The 22,346-nt window shown below is 42.9% G+C and overlaps 1 protein-coding gene across 4 annotated transcripts in view; it reads right to left on the reverse strand.

Moving 5' to 3' along the window:
• SIM2 (SIM bHLH transcription factor 2) overlaps positions 1 to 20,935 on the reverse strand; it is a 71,455-nt gene extending 50,520 nt beyond the window's left edge. Inside the window, exons 1-3 of one of the 4 annotated variants that reach the window (XM_039514995.1) lie at positions 20,316 to 20,935; positions 8,403 to 8,485; positions 3,837 to 3,926 (exon numbers count right to left, since the gene is read on the reverse strand). In XM_039514995.1, the coding sequence (XP_039370929.1) occupies positions 3,837 to 3,926; positions 8,403 to 8,485; positions 20,316 to 20,490 (348 nt within the window). In that variant the 5' untranslated portion in view covers positions 20,491 to 20,935. Of the gene's footprint in view, positions 1 to 3,836; positions 3,927 to 8,402; positions 8,486 to 9,742; positions 9,865 to 10,146; positions 10,213 to 20,315 lie in introns of those variants that run through there. The other 3 variants (XM_039514965.1, XM_039514976.1, XM_039514985.1) reach the window with 3 other exon arrangements.
• Between the last annotated feature and the right edge of the window lie 1,411 nt (positions 20,936 to 22,346).

The following is a 22,346-nucleotide window of genomic DNA, read 5'->3' on the forward strand; positions in this document are numbered from 1 at the left end:
GCAGTAATGTGTATATCTGTGTGCATGTGCACATATACAAGTTGCACTTAAATTGTACAGCCCACAACATACCATCAATTATTCAGCTTAAGTCCTCGCAGAATTCACTAAGGGATTCTGCTAAAGAGTTGATAGCATAGTATGGCGCTGTCTCTAGAAGTGCTCATAAGTGCATGACTATGCAATGTGTATTTATAGAACTTTCCTCTTCAAAATGTTAACATACAAATAAAAGGATCATGAAGTAAAATGATCATATGAACTTAAATGGTAATGGGTGATGCATTGTGCCACAGTTTTTAAGAAAAGCCTCACTGGGGAATTTGCCCCTTTTATTATTCACGGAGTAAGGACACATAGGGTCAGATCCTCAGCTAGCGTAAATCAATACAGATCCACTGACTTTAATAGAGCTATGCTGATTTAAACCAGATGAGTGTCTGGTCCTCAGTATTTACTATTCCTGTTGCAAAAAAATGACATGGAGTAAGATAGGACTTTTAAAAATTGTTGCTTCTGATACTTATGTGTAAATTGTGTCTAAAAAAACTGAATTAGTGGAAAAAAATACAAGTTAAGAAAATCTTTAATGTTGCTTATACATTTGAAAACATACTTAAATGTGTTGACTGCCACAAGCTTAATCGGAAGGTGTAAGTGACTCACTGTTCTTTCTGCTGAAGCTATAAGGATTAATTGAAGGTACAAATTACTACAGCAGATCTCCAAGGATATTTTGTAAAAAAAAAAAAATTTAATGTATTTTTTTGTTTATCATAATTACCTGTTTCAACAAATTGCACTAACTGAAAATTAACTTGTAATCTAGTTTCATAGTGAAAATGGTTCATTAAAAAAAAGGCCTTTTTATAAACATTCTAAAAGATTATCTAAAATCATCATCATCACTTGGAGCACCAGCCAAGACAAGCTGAGCCCAAACTCAGATACAAGAGCTCTTGTTGAAAATATAGTGTAGGATTATGACTTGGTGAGAGAAATTTGAAGAATTTTCTGCTATGGACCAATTCTGCTCTTATTGATGTCAATGGCAAAACTCCCAGAGACTTCAAGGGAAGCAGGAACAAGACCTCATTTAGCAAAGGATTTTTTTAAAATAAAATGCTTATAGGAGCGTCCTAGGATTACAGTGTTTAAAAGTAAGCTGTTCCTTGAAAAAAAAAAAATCAAGGATGGAGAGATGGTGGGAGGAGATTCCACAATACGGCAAATTACTGCTGACAAGAAGATGATTTTGTGTTTTTCTTTTAAAGAGAATAAAAGAATGTGATGTATCGTTTGATATCCAATCCAGTGACTTTATTTCACAATTGACAGACAGACAGAATTGCATACTGTGAAATTGTTGGAGCTGGCTACTAAGCCTGAAGTGGTGTTTTTTTAAAGCAATCAGTTTTCTACTTCCTAAACACTGCCTCTAAGTCAGGGGCTCCCAAACTTGGTTCACGGCTTGTTCAGCTCCCAGTGGCCGCGGTTCGCTGTTCCCGGCCAATGGGAGCTGCAGGAAGTGGCACAGGCCGGGCCACCACTTCCCGCAGCTCCCATTGGCCAGGAACGGCGAGCCGCGGCCACTGGGAGCTATGAGCGGCCGTACCTGTGGACGCTCAGGTATACAAAGCATCTTACAGCCCGCCAGGACTTACCCTGAACAAGCAGCGTACCAAGTTTGGGAAACCCTGCTCTAAGTTCACATCTTCACATTCTCTTTGCTCTACAGCTTGCCTGAGAGTTCAAGGCAACAGCCCACTTCTTACTACTCCAGGATATTCAAGAATTTTCTGGTTAATCTTGCTTCAGTAAACTTTACGGGCCAAATGCCCCAGTCCTTGCTCAGGAAAAACTCCCATGGATTTCAGTGAGAGTGCATAAAGACGTACCTGTGTGTAAGGCCAGCATATGTCCAATGTAAAGGCTTTAAATGACACTGAAGTGGTGCATAGGCCTCACGGTGATCCCCTGCACAAGTTTCTTTGAATCTGGCATATTCAACTTATTTTATTCTCTGAATGATTCTGTAGTTTTTTGATTTCACTGGGACATATACATTATTCTACAGCAATGGGTGTTCCACTCACCATCGCTAAAGTGTTTGTCAAGAGAATGAAGAAACAAGAGAATGATGAAACACTTTAGCAATGGTGAGTGGAACACCCATTGCTGTAGAATAATTGTTTTGTGTAAGTGGATCAGTTTCAATAGCTATGGTTATGATGGATCTTTTTAATAGGTAGGTGGATAAAGAGGCTTTGAGTAAGGGCTCTAAATGCAAAGTGGAAAATATAGCCTCTTATTTGGAAAGTATTTCAGGAAAAGGCAATATTTAAAGACATTTAAATATGCATTTAAAATTATGAAACAACAAATATATGCAACTGCAAACTTGATAAACAAATGGCTTAAATTAAAAATTCTCCTTGTATATATTTTAAAAGTTGGTAGAAAAATTAAGTGTCTACACTGAACCCTGAGTAGCGTCAAAATCTGAAAATTACTTTTCTAACAGAGATTACAAAAAAATAGTCTGAGGTTTCTTTCTTGTTTATCAGGAATGTTTTCAGAATATGATCATTAATATTTGTTTTTTCATACCTTCTAGAGTTGTTTTTCTAATTGCTGCAAACAATTATAAAAATACACCCAAATAGTCTTCAATTCCTTTCAACATTAATCATCATTATGACTTAAAATGCACATTTTAATCTCTACAACAACTCCTACAGTCTTGGAACAGTTTTCCTATATCTCCTTCTCTCATTGACTCTTCAGATGTCATTTGCAAACACATCATGCCTCCCTTACCTTTACATATAATCATTTATCTGTTTTATCAATTCTGCAAAGCATTTGGGATGCCGCTGCTATGGAAGACACTTTACAAAAACTTGTGTTCTTTGTCAGGCTAATGCAGAGCCCAATGAATCAATGAGCACCTTTCCAATGGACTTCAATGAGTTTTGGATCAGGTATTATGTCCCCAAATTTGTAGGATATATTTTCAAAAACAAAGTCATGGAAACCTGCACCTTACAATAAATAGACTTCTAATTCTATTTGCTGTTGTACTTACTCTGAAAAGGTAAAAATTTAGACGTGTCCTAAAAAACAAACGAACAAAAACCTTCTACTTCTTTTGCAAAACAGTAGTAAACTGAGATTTACAAGTTCTATCACAAGCATATAAAACACTTTACTGAAAAGATTGAGCTGTAAAAATTCAGGAAAAAATGACCCTGAATTCTATGTAAAAACTCATAAATCTGCCCTCTGCCCCCCCCCCCCAAAAAGCACATTTACGGTTCCACATCAGATTTTTTCTCTCATAGACTATAAGGCCAGAAGGGACCATCATGATCATCTAGTCTGACCTCCTGCACACGGTAGGCCACAGAGCCACACCCACCCACTCCTGTAGTAGACTCTATATTTTAGCAATTCTCAGTGTCACATACAATACAAAACGTATGCACTGGAAATCTTCACTTTTTTTTCCGCCCCTGAGATGTACAGCATTACTATGCAGGCAGTAGCTTTGAGTTCCAGGCTCAAGCTCAGAAACTACCTCCAGTTTGCAAACACATTTATCAACCTTATTAAAAGGTAATAGGAAGTAAAATTTAAACAACAAGAAAAAAGATACATGGTAAGATAATCACATTGCCGCTCTAAGCAAATGGCTTTACTTAAATAAAAGAAAACTTAAGATCAGAATAAAATTGAAGCTTAAGACCTCCATGCAAAAAACTAAACCTAGTCATTGACCAAGATATTACCATATTACATCAGTATTTAACAAATGGGCAGAAAGTTACTCCTACCTGGGATAAACCGAGATGAACAGATGCAGTTTCAGAGATATACATTATTTTGCCATCAGATGCTACCACAAAAACAAATCCATCCAATGTCTGTAATAAAGAAATATTTTGCATAAAAATCTCAGTTTAATTGATAATTTAGAGTAAAGATTTCTGAAGTGTTTCCTCTCCCAAAACAGAAAATATATTAAAAAGAAATATTTAACTTATACTGTCCCTGTGAAGACTATTACTCGCACACAAATTTGTGAAATCTACTTCATTATCCCGTTACAGAAGTTAATGCTGCACTTTAAGTTAACGTTCTCCTATTAACTTGGATTACTTTAGTATTTAGCACAAATCCTGAATTATGTGGTACTTAAGGTATCCAATGCTATACAGGCCATTTTATGATGTAATGGCAGAATTGAGCAATATTTTTATTTATGCTTTTGTGGACAGAGAATTGTCTTCTTCATAGTTATTTGGAACTTGCCAGGGATGAAAAAGCCCATGACAGCTTCAGAAAGAAACAATCCACAAAGGAAACTTCATCAGACTGAAAGTGAAACATTGTAGACATTATTCACTAACATTGCAACCTGATAATCTTAACTAATGGTAACATTTAATGCAAACTTGGGGCCTGATCCAAGTTGGACCTCATGTGAGTAAGGATTATCAGGAAGTAATGATTACTCATATGAGTAAAGGTATGAAAGATTTAATTATCCCACAAAGAAAAGATTGATAGGCTAGAAATTAAAAAACTGTACAAAGATGGCCAGGATTTTCAAAAGTAATGATTTTGGTTGCCTCAATTTTGAGGTGTTTTACATTATATTTTAATAAGCACTTGATTTTTCAGAAGGCCAATGTTTAGGAAAATCAGAGATATCTAAAATCACTAATCACTTTTGAACTTCCTGGCCAAATACCTATAACACATGTAGATCGCTGAAAAATAAACATGTATTCTTGGGAGGGGGAAAACTAACTTCTAAAGTACAGAGATAAAACAACTGCCTCGTCTATTTACTAATTCATATTTTAGGATACTGAACCGGGAGGAATGCAATAAAATCCTGTAAAAGTAGTGCACACAATGTGGCCCTAATAAAAAATATTCCAAATTATTCTCTGGCCTACTAACTATTTTTACAGCATGTAATTGAAACCAGATTACTTTTTAGCTTTATTCTTTTTTTATCCCCCTCCAACATAAACAAAACTTTGTAGATGTATTAAAATGGGAAAGAAATCATTGCATCCTTAAATAAAAATTTTACTTTAAACATTATTGTCAACTTTCACTTGCTGTTCCCAATCTTATAGTTAAAGTTGTGTTCATTCTTCCATTAGAATTATTTTTAGGGGTTTCCAACTCAGCTAGAAAAATTGTTGCTTAGAGTTGAAATTTGGCATACAAAATTTCTGCCCAGGTGCTATTTTAAAAAAAAAAGAGTTGACAGTAACTGTGCTGATTTAATACAATTTTTGAGCATTTATAATTTAGAAGTAGAATCCATTTTATGCATCATTTACAGGTAATTAACACATAATATTACCTAACTGCTTTTGACACTAAACAAAATGTAAAATAACTAAGAGATTAAGTACAAGCAAAGGCTTTCATGAAGATTTTTATTATGCACCTACATAAAAATTTCCAAGATAGACCAATGGTTCCAAACCAACATATCAACTAAACTTATTTGAAATAAAATTCAAAGTGCATATTTAATTAGCTAGATGATAACATCTCCAGGAGAGCAATCACCAAATCTTTTCTAAATATATTTATTAGGGCTGTCAAGCTATTAAAAATATTAATCACAATTAATCATGCTGTTAATAATAGAATACCATTTATTTAAATATTTTTGGGCATTTATTACATTTTCAAATATATCTATTTCAACTACAACAGAATTCAAAGTGTACAGTGATCAGTTTATTTTTTTATTACAAATATTTGCACTATAAAACAAAAGAAATCATATTTTTCAATTCACCTAATACAAGTACTGTAGTGCAATCTCTTTATCATGAAAGTTGAACTTACAAATGTAGAATTATGTACAAAAAATAACTGCATTCAAAGATAAAACAATGTAAAACTTTAGCGCCTACAAGTCCACTCAGTCCTTCTTGTTCAGCCAATCGCTCAGACAAACAAGTTTGTTTACATTTGCAGGAGATAATGCTGCCCGCTTCTTGTTTACAATGTCACCTGCAAGTGAGAACAGGTGTTTGTGTGGCAACGTTGTAGCCGGCGTTGCACGATATTTATGTGCCAGATATGCTAAAGAGTCATATGTTCCTTCATGCTTCAACCACCATTCCAGAGGACATGCATCCATGATGATGACGACAAGATCTGCATATGGCAGAATGTGGGTAAAACAGAGCAGGAAACATACAATTCTCCCCCAAGGAGTTCATTCACAAATTTAATTAACACATTTTTTTTAAACGAGCATCATCAGCATGAAAGCATGTCCTCTGGAATGGTGGCCAAAGCATGAAGGGGCATACAAATGTTTAGCATATCTGGTATGTAAATACTTTGCAAAGCTGGCTACAAAAGTGCCATGTGAACGCCTGTTCTCACTCTCAGTAGCATTGTAAATAAGAAGCGGGCAGCATTATCTCCCATAAATGTAAACACACTTGTTTCTCTTAGCAATTGGCTGAACAAGCAGTAGGCTCTGAAGTTTTACATTGTTGTTTTTGAGTGCAGTTATATAACAAAACAAAAAAAAAATCTACATTTGTAGGTTGCACTTTCACGATAAAGAGATTCCACTACAGTACTTGTATGAGGTGAATTGAAAAATACTATTTCTTTTATCATTTTCACAGTGCAAATATTAGTAATCAATAATAATATAAAGTGAGCACTGTACACTTTGTATTCAGTGTTGTAATTGAAATCAATATATTTGAAAGTGTAGAAAAACATTAAAAAATATTTAATACATTTCAATTGGTATTCTATTGTTTAATCTCAGTTTTAATTGCACTGCTAATCATGATTAACGTTTTGAGTTAATTGCGTGAGTTAACTGCGATTAATCAACAGCCCTAATATTTATTTTATTAAAATCAATGTGTTTCAAACCCTATCATGAGAGAGTTTTCTCTTTTTAAACGAAGGAATACACCAATTTTAAGTTGGCTTTAAATAATGAGTGTGGTGACCAAAAAAAAAAACAACCCCCACTCTTCATGTCATTTCAAATCTTATCTGAATCCACCTCTTTTCTAACTGATCCAGGCTTTTTGCTCTTCCTTTCCTATTACTGGTTATTCACCTCAGCTGCTTTACCTAGCACACCAAGGCTTTTCGGGTTCCATCTTATAAACTATTCCAACTGCTCCAAGGGCCTGACTCCATACCCCTTGAAACGAATAAGAGGCTTTTACCATTAATGTCCATGTTCCTATAATTGTAGTTTATAATATAAAAGCTTCATGTTTTCATTATATTATTATTCACGTCACTCTATCTTATCTTCAAAACAGTGGGAATGAAAGACAAGAGTGAGATACAGCTCACTGCACTAGCAGTTGTCAGCGTCAACTCTAGTCATATGCATTGTATCAATGTTGCCTACTTCTTAGGCTACTCTGATACAAACTGGAAAAACAATAATGAGAATTAATACAATAGCATGGAAAGTAGAGTGACAAACTCTCTGACTGCACCTTTAAAATCTCACAGCTCAACAGATACAAATGCCAGTAGACTACATTAGGAAAGAGTTTTCAATACTCACAGCTCTGAGGCTGAATTTCTCTTTAGATATAATCACTACCCCAGTGTACACTTAAAAACAGCGATGTGATTAAATACTAAGCTTCCTCAATAAAACTGACCATTAAATAATTAAAATTTATTATGTCTTTAAAGTGGGGGGAGGGAGAAGAATCCTTGCTGCATTAAGGGTTACAAACAGAAAGTTCCCTTTGGGTGTACCTGCCCAACTACTGCTCCCTAAATTCTCTGCTATGTGGGGACGTCCACATGGGGACCAGAAGAATTCCAGAGCAGATCAACAGGATTTGGAACAACTGTATTTTCAGGTGCTAGGGTAAATAGGAGATCTAATCCAGATGTTCACCTCCTGCTGCAGGAGCCATGCGCTCTTTTAAAGGTTTTCCCTACTGAGCAATCTGTGGAGAACTATGATCTCCCATTTACAAAAACACCCTGACTGGATTGTTGATAGTAAATACAATCCACATTGCAATTCACCAGGGGCCGTTTGTAGTACCAAAAGCGATCCCTTAGTGTGTGTGCGCTGGGTGGGGGGATTTGTTTGCAATTGTTGGACTAGGCTTACCAGGCAAACCGTTCTTAGTAATGTAGGCTGTTGGTACTGCTAAAAATCAAAGAACGAAAATTAAAATGACTGGTTTCCCTCTGAACAGCTGAAAGAAAACCGTGGTTGTGTGAACAGAATGACCCCACCAAGCTTTCATGTAACAACTAGGCTGGGAGGGCGATAGGGAGGATTACACACTGAGTCACACAAAATCCCAATGCGGAGTATAAATGTCGAATAAAGCATCTTCTACCTGAAGCAAATGAGATCCCAGCTCTTTGGCCACGTTATCCAAGGGCCCTATTCTGCTCGGCTGGCCCCAGGCGTCGCCCAAACCTGGAAAGGAACCGACAAATCAGTTAAAAACTCGCGGATGGGAAGGAGCCTCCGCGGCCGCGCGTGTCCCCTGGCTGTCCAGGGTGCTGGGCTGACCGGGCCGGGCCGCGGGACACCAACACCAGCGCACGGCTCCCGAATCGGCACCATGACATTGGGGTTTAGGCTCGGGGCGAGCGGAGCCTGCGGGGGCCCCACCTTCCTCCGCCTCCAAATGCCCGACCCCGGCCCGTCCTAGCCAGGGCCCAGCTGCGCCCGGGGATGGCAAGTCCCTGCGGTCGGTCCCAGCGCTGTGCAAGCCCGGAGCTGCCGCGCGGCCCCTCTCCCCACATGAGCCCGGGCTGGACAGTGACACGGACCCCAGGAGCTGGGGCCCGACCCGGCAGCCTTCGCTCGGCCAAAAGCAATGAGGGGCTGCAAGCCTGAGCCCCGCGTTACTCTGCTCTGCAACGGATGGCAAATGCAACTGCTTAGGTGACAGCCAGATACTGTGCCCAGGCAGACACGCGCCTGGCGCCTTGTTACACGCACAAGCCCCGGTCCGCGCCCTTTCTCTAGGGGGCTGGGACCGATGGAGCCCCTCAGGGCAGACCCCGCCGCCGCCGCCGCCGCTCGCAGAAGCAGGGCGGGAGGCCGGGCGCGGCCGCGGGAGGACGGGGTGTCACTGGCGCACACGCCGCTGCCCCAGGCCGCAGCCCGGGCGGTCAGTGTGACTGAGGCCGCGCTTCGCTTGGAGCCGCGCAGCTCCAATGCCGCTTTCCCGCCCAGGCAGCGCCACCCGCCCCGCCCAGCCCCGGCTGCAGGGCGGCCGGTGGAGTTAAAGACGGTGGGAAATGGCTGCTTCGGGGCCGAAGCTGCTGAGCGCCTCTGAACCCGCAGCTACCTACGGGGCTTGATGAGGCTGAACAAAGGGCCGGGCCGAGAAATCCCGCGGCGCGGCGCGGCGGGGCCAGCAGCAGCCTCTGCCCGGCCTCGCTGCCCCTGGGGGCCCGGCCAAGCCCCCGGCTTCGGGGCCACACGCGGCTCTGCAAAGCGACGGGCCTAGCTGCGGCTGAAGGCGGAGCCCGCGCTGCCCAGAGGGGCCTGGCCGCCCAGAGCCCCCCGGCGAGGGTCCGTCCCGGGAGCCGAGGCTCAGCCCTGGCGCCCAGCACGGACCGTACCAAGCCCCGCGCGCCTTTGCCCACCAGCCCCTGGCCCAGGCGGACTGGCGGGAGCGCAGCCCTGGGCTGCGGGTCTTTCCCCGGCCATTTTACGCACGATGCACCCAGCACGACGCAGGAACCTTATTCCGCGGCGCGAACAATAACGCGGCCGCCTAGCGAGGCCCGGCGGCCAGCGGCAGCTTGGGCACTTAGCTCCCTCCCAGCTGGCGGCGCCAGAGAGCAGCTGCAAACACGCGCCCCGAGCCGGGGCCGGAGAGGGGCTGTCCGGCGTCACGCACTCCCCGCGGCCCAGCGACCCCCATGGCCCCGGCAGACGCTGCACTCAGCCCCAGTGCTCCCGCGGCCTCGCCTGGCCATGCTGCTCGCACAAGCTACGGTGACTTCACCACGTAGCCGCTGCCCCGCTCCACACACAGCCGCGTGCAAGGGACGCGCGTGTGTCAGGACTGCTACGGGCTGGGGCCGGGCTATCTCTGTTACACTGACGGGGACACACACAGCCCGCAAATCAGATAGTGCTGTCGGGGCCCTGCTCTCAGCGCGGCCTCCTCTTCTCGCCCCTGCTCCGGGCAATTATTTGTCACTATTTGTTGCTAAAGGCTGGGCATGAAACGCCCTGGGTTTCCATTGGCTTTGCTTGACTGGCTGCAGGTGAAGCAGGCAAAGGCCTGCTCCAAACCCCAAGTCAAGGGGAGGCTCAGGACAGACAATGGAGGGAAGGGAGAGGGTGAGACGGTCAGGATAAATCTAAACAGTTGTTAGGCAGTTCTTGTGCTGGTCTTACTGACCAATATTATCTCATTTTTTCCTTGTGCTACCCCAGCTGTCTGTATCCACTTTATACTTAGATCGTGAGCTCTTTGGGACAGGGATTGTGTTTTTATTCTGGGTTTGTGCAGCGCCTAGCACCATGGGTCTTGGCCGCTGACTAGGGCTCCTAGAGACCCTACTAATACAAGTTAATACCAATATTAATAAACAATGGTTCAAGGCATGACTGTGCTTATTCCACTTTCACCACTACCACTGACCTTCCTACAACTCGTCATTCTTCTGCTACTCGGGTGCTAAGGAGCCATATCAATAATTCAGTGTATTCAGAGTCAGTCCCAAAGGTATGTCTTCTTTGAACACCCACATTAGCCATCAGAGTTGCCTGAGTGTATGCTTCAGTAAACTGAATGGCAGAAGAATTTTACCTCTACAGGCTATTTAATCATAAAATCTCAGGGTTGGAAGGGACCTCATCTAGTCCAACCCCCTGCTCAAAGTAAGATATTTTTTTTTTGCTTTGGGGTATCTGTATATGTTTTGATAAGTTTGCCTATATTGTGAAATTGTATTTTTTAATAAATAGAGCTTCCATTTATCTATTGCTATCCTCTATTTCTCCCAGGCACTTTACAGACGTTTACAAATTCCACTGCTGCATAAACTATTCCCATCTTTCTCTGCTGAAATGCAGAGTGGAAAGTATCAGCTGTATAAAGGAGCACAGAAACGTGAATTTTTCCTTGGCAAGATGATGCTAAATTAAAGAGTTAGTAGTTATCTTGTTGCTACACAGACTGCCCTTTTTAATAGTGTAAATGATAAAGTCACCTTGAGCCAATCAAACGAACTCACTCATAACGTTACAGATACATTTTTTTAAAACTACTCTTATGACTAAGCGGTCTCCTGACTAACTGAAGTGCAAAGCAGGTTTGTTCTTTAAGCCAGGCATACAGAGGATTTTCAATAATGGTATATAAACAACTGTCATTCCAATATACCAGTGCCTAGCGGTATATTTGATTGCATCATTTGCTATTACAGTTACAGTTTTAGCAATATCATGTCAGTATTTCCACTATTTTTATCGGAGCCTTCTAGCGCAGACTCGCTATTAACATAAAATCTCTCTCCAGCAGGTTTTTTTCTTTTCGAAATTTAAAATCGGTTTAGCCATTTCAAAATTATATCGAATTTGCATACATTTAGTGGATTCGTTGATATTTTCCCTTGTTTTAAAGTCATTTCATCAGTCGATAAAATATTTTCTCAGAATATTATTTTCAAAGGTGGGAATAAAGCGAATACAACCTTAAACTCTGAAAAACGGACCGCTGCACATCAACGGCTCTTCCTAGGGACATGCAGCTGAGTTTGTAGGTGAGCGGTGCATATGGATGCAATAAACTCAAAGGAGCTATTTCTGTCTAACCAGTAAACACTGTACATTTCACTCACTAGGCTGGACCTAGCCAAAGAAGCTGCTGGGACAAAGTAAGCATTCTGTAAATTGCTAAAATGCAACGTGTGCTCACTTAATAGACCTGAATGGTTCCAAATGACGAGCTTGTAGACTGGTTTTAAAGGTTTCAGAGTAGACTCACAGAGCCGGATGGACTAGAATGGTTTCAAATGAGTCATTTTGAAGGAAGCGTTTAAGATGTATATTGTATATTGATCTGTGAGAAAGCTGAGCAGCTGAAGGATTTTGTTTTCTGGCAAATATTTAATTCTCCAGATCATTTATGAATAAATTGAATAGGATTGGTCCTAGACTGACCCTTGGGGGGAACAACTAGTTACCCCTCTCCTCCATTCTGAGAATTTTTAATTAACCTTTCCTTGTTCCCTGTCCTTTACCCAGTCTCAAAAAGGACCTTCCATTTAAGCAACAATCAAGGGGTGCCAAATTGTTCCCCATTCAATTTTAAATGTATGGGATTACCTCTATCAATTAAGGTCAACATTTATCTAGAGCGAGACAGGTTCACAAAGCCAAGAAATTCCAATCCAAACTGAATTCCAGAGTCGGACATTTCTGTGCCACAAACTGAACCCGAAAGTAGTCTGTTATCCAGTAGGGGAAGCAAATGGTGAAGCAGACTGTCATAGTGAAAATATCCAGCTTTTTTTTTTTTAAACTGCGCTGTGTTGCCCTTGTTCTGGATGTTTGAGTTCTGACTTGCTTCTCCAAAGCTCCTTTATACAGCCACCCAGCCATGTTGGGGACAAGTGGCATCATCTCTTTATAAATGTTAACTAAAGGGCTCTCTTCGCTTTCTCGTGATTCTCCTGTGTTCTTTTCTCATTGTAATCGAGGTGTGCTGGGAATGCAGTGCGATTGAGTGTCCCTCCAGTACCTAGCACACTGGAGCTTCAGTTTTGATTGGGCCTTTGCGCTACTAGCCCAAGACAAATATAAGTAACAACTGGTGGTTCCATTTCTCTCCCACGCACTGAAGCTTTTCCTTAGCCGGAGCGTCTGGACAACTGTCAGTTCCACGGTGACTGTTTTCGACGGAGAGGCAAAAAATTATATGGCAGGGCACTTGAAAGTGGAGAAACTCCACGGCGTCTGATTCTCATGTTAAAATGCTCCCTCCCTTCTATTACGAAATATGGACTCAATTCTCTCCCTTAATCTGACATCTCAAACTTTCTCAAGACATCTTCATAATTCACCTCGGGGCATTTCTCAGTTTTCAGAGGAAAAAAATGGGTTAAATTGTAACAAAATCTGGAAGCATTTTAGGTAAAGAAAAGGTAAAAACCCAGTAGCTTTTCTGTTTCGAAATCGGCTACAAGAATTACTTATCAGTAATGTCCTATGTAAGTATCAGCTGCCCCCTAATTTGGAGTATTTCCTTTGTGTCTCTACCGCATTGTGCTCCCACTCCCCTTTAGTGCACGATCCTGCGCGTTATTCAATAGCCATAATTCAAAGGAACCTGGGTCAACTACAAACACTGGGATTTCATTGCTCCCTCTCCGGGGGGAATTTCACCGACTGTGGGGCAACCTCCCCTGGTCTTGCAAACAGCTTATGAAGAAGGGGCAAGTTGCAATTATATAGGAGTCAGGAAACCGGCAGACCAGGCAACATCAGCCGTCTGCAAGAGACAAAAAAGGAGGTGCCCCCCCGCCCGGGTTCCTTTCCCCTTCTATTGGAGGCGCTGATGGTGAGCCTAATAATTCAGCAGTGAGGTTTCTTATAGTCACAACACTCACACATATACTCCAACAGAGGGCCTAGCCCGATCCCGCAGTTCTCAAGGGAAAAATTCTCACTGGAGCTATTGTGGCGCTTGGGACCCATCCCCGAAGTCAATGATAAAGTCCCTTTGATTTCTTTGGGGGCGAGATCGGGCCTAGTCCCGCACCAACACTGGTCTCACTCTGGAACACGTGAGATAGCTGCAGGTGCCCTGATCGAATCGGCTTGTAAATCGGTGCACACGGCTTGGAGATGTATTTCTCACCTCTGAAAACTAGCGCCGCTAGTCACAGCAACCCGTGGGGCTCTGAAATTTCAGCAGTTGTGTCGCCTCCTGTTGAAATACTGTCTGCACACTCACCTTAACTCTACTGGGAGGTTACACTAATGGGGTAGGGGGGAACTATCTTGACTTTCTTGCACATAAATTATTACAGCACTTGACAAAATTAGCTCGACAGCGTCCTTCAATAGCTGTCTTAAATTTGTTGTGTTTTGGAGGTGGCTAGAACCTGGCCGATTAAGAGGAAAGGACAGATCTTTGTCTAGGACTTGCAGACTCCTGTTCGGGTTGTGGATCGGAACTCTACATTTATATATATAACTAATTATTTTCTATATATTAGGATGTATTAAGAGATCCACTTGTTTTCTATTTGTATTGCTTAAGTCACGTATTGGAAATATTAGTGCGGTCGGGGTTAAGATTTCTCGAGAAAAAAATGTTAAAAAACCCAACCCAAACCGACTGTTCTATTGGAGCCAACAAAATTAGATCACCGACTCAAACCCACTCCAAATCACAAACAAGAGCAAGAGAAAAACCCTCCTGTAATGACAGTAGTTAGACGCATTTAGTGTGGCGAGATATCTGAAAGTCTCACTCACAACAAGGGCGAAATAGACAAACCACAGTTCATAATTATCATTTACGGACGATCGTGCCATCCAGATTTATTCTAGGAGGAAACTTGAAATGCGTCTTTCCGCTGATGTGAAAAGCCCAGCGGCTAAGAAATGAAGGAGGAGATTATTAAAATCCCTGTTTTATTCTAATCTGCTCCCGATTCTCACATCTTTCTTGCAAGCAGCCCATATACCTGTGACTGCTTCCTAGTTATGTAAGCCTCCAACATTCCGGTGATCTCTAAATGCCACCGATTTACATTTAGAGCAAGCCTCAAAGGAAGCCCTAATGCCGTCTTTTATTTTAATAAACCCTTTAATAGCATCAACGACTATTAGCTGTTATTAAAATAGGCACACACGGCTTTATGAATGGCTCACTCTCAGGATTGTTTGTAGCCTCTAAAGCGAACGTTAAACCTCGCAGATGTACAGAAAAAGACTGATCTGAAACTGTTGTAATTCAACCTGTGTTATTTTCCCGGCTCTATTTTAAATACACGGAGGACAAGAAGATATTTGTATGCCCTTTAAACAAGTATTAAAATGTCTATTCATAGGAGTAAGTAATAGATCCCAGATTGTACTATTAAGACATGATGCCAAGCACAGAAATAAAAGAAAAATTCACAATATCTCCCAGGCTTTTGTTTTGGTTTTAGGTAGTGGGAATAGTACACGCTACATTTTTGAGTCACTTATTAAGCAGCTCATTCCTTTTGGTTTAATCATTAATAAATGAGCAGTGTTAAAGCTAGTTCTAGAAAATGCGTGGAGTCACAATTTAACCTCAGCGCCATAACCTGGTGGATGGGATTTTTTCAACTCAACAATAGTCGTCCCCCCACCCACACACTTCTATTTGTTCATTTGTGGAAAAACATATTGACAGTCAAGCACCAAAATTAGTAGTAGTATTTTTTTGTTCTGCAACAATAAATGGCTTGGCACAATATCAAAACGCGGCAGAGGATGACGCTACGGAGTTTGAGTGTAGGGATATACGCTATGTTTTTGTCGCCTGGATTTTAATTCAGAATTTGAAGGTCAGAGCAAATCCACACGGAAAAAAATACTATACCGAAGCATGAAATTATACCCCACAAGACTAGCACTTTGGGAGAACAAAAGAGGTTTAATGTAACTCTCCTTTCACGCTCACTTCGGTGGGCCTGTTCCGGATCCTCCCGCAAGGAGTTCTGTGCGCCCAGACCAAACTGTGCATCTTCTAAACATACAGTAACTAGGTGGATGGGAAATCTGATTGCCTCAAGCCCCGAAGTCTAGGGGAGCGTAGGGATGCCCACAGCCGCGGACACCTTTTAAAATGTATTAAAAGTTGTCTACGCTACGTGCCAGGGCGTTTTTAAACCATTAACCACCGAAGCTTTTAAAACTCCACCCTTTTTCCTGGCCTATTCGGGGCTGGAAGCAAGTTTCATAGCGGGACAATAATTCAGATCAAATGTAGTAGAAATCCCGTGGTTTAGCAGCTAGGTTGCAGACTTCGGACGTCTCTTCTTCCCCTCACGGCCCCCACCCCCCAGCCCGGCTCCGACCCTCACCCAGCCTACCCCAGTTTAAAGAAACAAAACTGGCTCAGTGTTATCACGAAGATGATAATTCAGGATAAAAGTGAATGTTTACACACATCGGAGAGTGGTGGTAGTGCACTTTTCCTCTTCTGTTTACAATGTAATTATATATCTCAACATAGGTTATTCTAGATTTGATTCACCTTTTAGAAATTTTGGCACAATAAAAGGAAGCTGGTTACTAGCCAGGACATATTCATCTGGGCCAAATTCTGCTCCCATTGATGTGAATAGCAAATTCCCATGGACTTCGATGAGATGTGGATTTGGCCCTAAAGGGGTCTTGGTTGCCTGTCATGCGCGGATTAAAAAAAATCACATAAAGTACAGTTTGCAGCCATGTGCCTTATATTTATGTCTTGGAGACACATGATCGCTGATGGGCACATTGAGTCACTAGACATCTGCAAAACCTTGAAGTAATTTTCTGTTACAAGAGAGTTTAAAATACTGACTGCAGACACATCATCTATTCCTCTAAAAAAATCAAGATCTCAGCAAAATATTGTATAGCTGAAAATATGCACGATGGCTCTTTCGGAAATCAAAAAATGATAGCTCTCCAGGCTCTGTTTCACTTTGGGGCACTGATCCCAGACTGCACTTGTCTGTAACACTAAATCTAAAAAATTGTTATTTCTATTCTGCTGACTAAGGCCACTAAATAATGCCATTTGGGAAAACATCAGGGGGAGAGGGAGACGTTCATTATAATTTCCTATAAAAACCAAATTCAGAAACATCAGCTCTTTCCTGAGGAAAGATACCCAACTATGAAGGGAGTTATTGATAGTGAAAGGAATTATGTCCCGACCACTTCCTCACAAAGTGTCTGGCAGAGAGTAGCTCCCAGCTTGAAACTTTCCAAAGCTGAACCAATGTATTAATGGGCATGGCTGAAATAATAGAGTTATCACTTTCCAGCAGCTCTCCCTGTATGAATTTAAAAATATATTCGGAAACACAGGAGTAAATTATTCACTTCGTCTTTCATATATTGTTCTCAGAGTTCTGGTTTTCAATATATTTACGCAGTATAATTTACGCAGCAAAAATATGTTTGTCATATGTATTTTAAAAATTACTCTTAAGCATGTGGGGAGTGCAGAAGCACACAGTCATTTGGTCTGAAGAGAATTTACACATAAGACACTGCCATCCTGGGTATATAAACTCGCGAGGCTTTCATCCTCTGTTGTTCAAGTGTTCTTTGAGCATTGCAATTGTTCGTTGACACAGTTTGTTCAATAGGAGAGTTTTGTCTGGGAAACCTGTAATACAGGCCTGCCCAGAGAAGTCTCGACATATGTATTTCTAAATATGTAATTCAGTTATTTTGGAGGGAAAATGTGCGATCAAAAATAGGGAAACTCCTCCCGAAATGACTATATTTCTTAATCGGAACTTTTATAATGACTTAAATTTGCGAAAGTCATTAGCAATATACTAAAGCACTGGGATGTTTTATTACTATTAGAACTGTACATTTCTTTATTTTATATGTTTTATAGAACTCTTTCGGTTAAACAGAATTATTGATTTTATGTAATACTAAGTAATCATTGATCATAATTATTGACGTAGCTGATAACGATCTTCTCGTTTTTAATCAGCTCCTTAGAAACTGAGATGAATAAAGCACTTTTCATTCTGGAATGCTAATTGTTCCTCCCCTCCCCCATCATCTGTCCAGACAGGCCAAACAAATCACAAAGGAAGAGATTTGGGTTTATTTAACCATCTAGAGAATATTAGCCAGCATTTAATTTCATTTCTCTCATCCAGTTTAGTGGTCACACAACATGACATATTACAAACGGCCCCACACAATGTGTCAGTTGGCCACTTCCGCTCAGTGAAAGAAACATGTGAAGTGTGTACTTGTTTGGGGGGAAGGGGTTGGTATTTTTTGGATTCAGTGTTTGGTTTAAAAAAGTCCGAGGGGAAAATCTCAAGTTTTATGTGCATTGCTCGCTCTCCCTTTAAAAGACAGGGTGTTTAAGGCTCAGTCGAGCAGACTGGGGTCTGCGCACACGCGAGAGCCAAAGGGCCGGATTCGGATCTTTATCCACGTTGAATAGGCCTGCGTATCCCATTGAAGCCAATGGCGCTCGGTATGGAGTAAGGCGCTGCTCAGTGGGAGTAGGGGCCCATAACTGCCTCGCACAACGATCTTTGCCCGGATCTCTCGTTTCGCAGCAGATTTTCAATTGCATTGAAAAAGGCCGCGTCCTACAGTCCCGGCTCAAGCAAAGCCTCCCTTTGCAAGAAAGTCCTCCTGCGGATTTGGTCCGAGTTAGGGTCCTCCCCGACGCTTGCAGAAGCGGGGCATGATTATTAACAACCAAAGATGAAATCTTGAACCTGTAGCTCGTTTACAAAAGAGGGTTTATTAGTCTACTTACGGGTGCGAATTTTTATGACACTTTTTTTTTACAGCTAATTTCGCAGCCAGCCCCGTTCTGTGCCGATTCATTCCAACGTTTAAAGGGTTTGGCGTGGGTGCAAAAGACGCTGGCGAGGCTAGAAATGCTGAGCTCTGTGCGTCGGATCCCTGTAGGCAGGTGGACTGGGCAGCGTTTAAAGACCATACAGCTTGGTAAATGCTGCGTTTTCAGAAACAAACACCCGTCGGGGATACCCTCCTCTCCCCCCGGAGAATGAAAACAATTTCCCATGCAATTAGTAACGGGCCCGGGGGGAAGGAGGAGGGAAAGGCTTCTAGCAGATGTCCGCAGCGCTAGGTACCTAATGATATCCTCCTGCTGACAAATGGACTCCAGACTGATGCACCATGCCACGCCAGTCCACCTAACGCAACCCGTTCTATTCATCAGTACGGGAAGCGCTGACATTTCGCTGCTGTTTGTTTCTTTGGGGTTGAGGGCAGAGCCCCGGCTGCTGCATGAACAGTAAATTGAGGAACAGAGCGAGAAGTGAAATCAAAATTCGCGAAAAGCGAGGGGACCACGCTTTAAAACTGTTAGCACAATGCGTGCGCGCTACAATTATAGCCGCGCTGCAACTGAGCAGACAATGCGTGTGGCAGAGCGGAAACGAAGCCCAAGTAATGTCCCGTGTGTTCAGTGTTATGTCTAGTTCTTTTGGTACCAATTTTTACATGCTCTGGGCCGGTTGGAGATTATGTTTGGGTTTTTTTTTTATAATCACACCTGCAAATTTATTGATATTAATTATATTATATTTATATTATTCACACGTATTTTAAATAGGTTCCTTTGTTGTGGTGTCCGTTTTGTTAGAGTTATTCTCAGAAATGTGTGCCACTCTCATGAAGTTCTCCGTCTCTACCTCTTGCAAGTGAGTTTCATGTGAATTTGTGCTCTCCTATTTTCCACATGACCCATCCCCCAAATCTTCAGGCTTTCTCGCTCCAATGGGAGAGAGTGAAGATAAAACACCAATTTGCCCCTAGTTTTACCAAAGGTATTCTTGGTTCTAGGCCTCATCAACGAAGTGCCTGACTCGCTGGTTGTAGGCTGGATTCCCCCCCCCCCCGCCCCCATTCTGCCTAGGTCTGGTCTCTATACTTTGAATTATCGCGTCCTAAATTAGGAAAATAATTTTAAGCAGCTCTAACCGCCCCCCCCACACACACACACAGGGAAAGAAAGAAAACAAAATCACAGACTGTACCACGCACAGATCTTGCCTGGTGTTTAGTCAGCTGCCTGACACCATTTCCCCATCGCCCTGGGCTAGAACTCTGCTTCTTTTCCGCCTCCCGGTTCTGTCTGACCCAGCGCACCGCAACACGCCCTACAAATATCCCCGTTCCAAACTCGGGGGTCTTATCTGAGCTTTAAAATAAGCCTGATGAATACGACTAAACTCATGGCGACTGCCCCCCTGCCTGCTTAGCACCTCGGGCACAGGCTACAATTGCAAACACAATTCACAGAGACTGCCTGGGGTGTGCGTGGGGAGGGGTGGCTATTTATAAACAGTCACTATCTTCAAGGACAGACAGCAACCATTTCAATGGCTGTCACGGCTCATTCAGACCCCCTTGCACCCTCGAAACGCAGATGATTGTAACTGCTAAGAAACTGCACCCAATATGTGCTGTCCCCCCACCGCCGCCCTGCAAAGCCCCCGCCTTAGACTCCTGCCTTATGAGAAGCAGCAGGTGCCCCGGAAGCAGCCGGGGGATTTACCTTCTGGGAAGACAGCTCGCATTTTCAGGTAGCTGGTGGTGAGGCGGATGATGGAGGCCTTGTCCAGCTGGGAGGTGATCGCTGAAGGCAGAGGCAGCAACTTGGCCAGTTCGTAGAATTCTCCATTTTCTTTTTCCCTTCTAGTCTTCGCAGCATTCTTGGACTTTTCCTTCATGGCGGCTATTGCACGGCAATGAGGAGGATGACACTGGCATATTAGACCCGATCCTTCCGGATTGCTGCAAGCATGGACTTTGACTTTATCGTTAAGATTATTTTCTTCGTAAAAACAGAACAAAAATCAACACATAAGAAGGTCGAGACGAGAGTGGGAAACCACCTCTGTGCCACAAGTCGCAGAAGGTCAGGAGAATGCAGTTCTGGGCTGACTCTGCAATGCAAATATCTTGCACTTGGAAAGCGGAGACTGAAAGAGCTACATGAACCAGAACCGTGGCTGCAGCTGGAAATGGATCTTCTCGTTCACAGGGAGCATATCCCCTTTTTTTCTTTGTTTAGCGAATGATTTCCTGCTCTGTGCAATTCTCCCCCCTCCGAAAAACAAAGCCTTCAAGCAACTGCTCAGCAGAAAATCATTGTACTAGGCTGCAGGGTTTTTTTTTTGAAAAAAGGTTGTTGTCCTCTAATGAACTAGTGCAACGGGATCTGGTCCTAGAGCCCAAGGTGCAGAGGAGAAGACAAGCTGGAAAGGCAGCCCAGCCATAAAATGAAAGTCAAAGCCAGTGAGGAGAGAGCTCCTGGTAGGCTTGCTCTAAAACCACAGGCTCGCTTTTCCTTCATACATTTCCCTCTGAATCAGATCTAGAAAAGCGACCGCTTGTCTTGCAACCAGTGTTGGAGAAATATGCTTTCACCGTACACGTGTGTATCAAACCGTGTGTATTTTAGACCACGAGTGCAGAACTTGCCTGCAGTTCTGCCCAGCACAATCCCCGTTCACCTCTCATCTGAGATTTGGGGAATAATGTCTGCAGCAACCAAGCGGATTTCGCTGCTCCAGCGTGTTCTAAATCCGGTTCTCCTAAACAGTTAAATTAAAGGATCCATTTTCCTCCAGACCAACGCCACTTCAGTGCTGTCACTATCCAAACAAGTCCAGTGCTGGCCAAGGCAATTCGTTAAAAAAGGCTTTATATTATAAAGAGAGATTTTTATTATTTGACACGTATTGAAAAAAAATAAAAGAACTGGAGCGAAGCGAGAGCTAGTTCACACTGACATGCGACTAGAGCGAGGACTCTACCTTACAGGAGAAATAAGGGTTTGTTATTTCACTTTCCAAGAGCTGGCAGCCGCATTCTTCACGCGCACCACGCAGCAGCGATCGGAGGCAAATCCCCCACTCTCACAACGCCTAACTTCGGTGCTCCCACGCACGGAAACACTAATGTCTTCCTGCTTCGCCTCCTCTTTGCCAGGAACAGCCAGAGGCTCCGGAGCGGAACCTTCGGTTAATTCTTCAGCGAAGGCTGGAGCGAGCGAGAAGCGCCTGGAGAGGGGAGGGGATAAATGTGCCCCGTGACGTGTCCGCCGGTGCAGCAGCGCCTTCGGCAGGACCCAAAGACAGAGGCGCAAGGCAAGGACCGCAATTAGCATTTGCAATGGAAAGGGAGGCGGCCGGGGTGGCCTGGAGGGGGTGTGGTTGTTGGAACAGTCTCCGGCTGGTGCTCCGGATCTCACTAACTCAGCCTGTATCACACACCCGCATCTGCAGCCAGACAGAGAGACCCGCAGATCCTCACACATTTCTGCGGTGGTCTGGCATTTTGAACGCGTTATAAATAGCGCGGTTTAAAATAAGGTGTAGCAAAGAATCCTGTGGCACCTTATAGACTAACAGACGTTTTGCAGCATGAGCTTTTGTGGGTGAATACCCACTTCTTCGGATGCATTCACCCACTAAAGCTCATGCTGCAAAACGTCTGTTAGTCTATAAGGTGCCACAGGATTCTTTGCTGCTTCTACAGAACCAGACTAACACGGCAACCCCTCTGATACTTAAAATAAGGT

Source organism: Mauremys reevesii, linkage group 1 (genome assembly GCF_016161935.1).
Source record: "Mauremys reevesii isolate NIE-2019 linkage group 1, ASM1616193v1, whole genome shotgun sequence".
NCBI classification, from domain to species: Eukaryota; Metazoa; Chordata; order Testudines; family Geoemydidae; genus Mauremys; species Mauremys reevesii.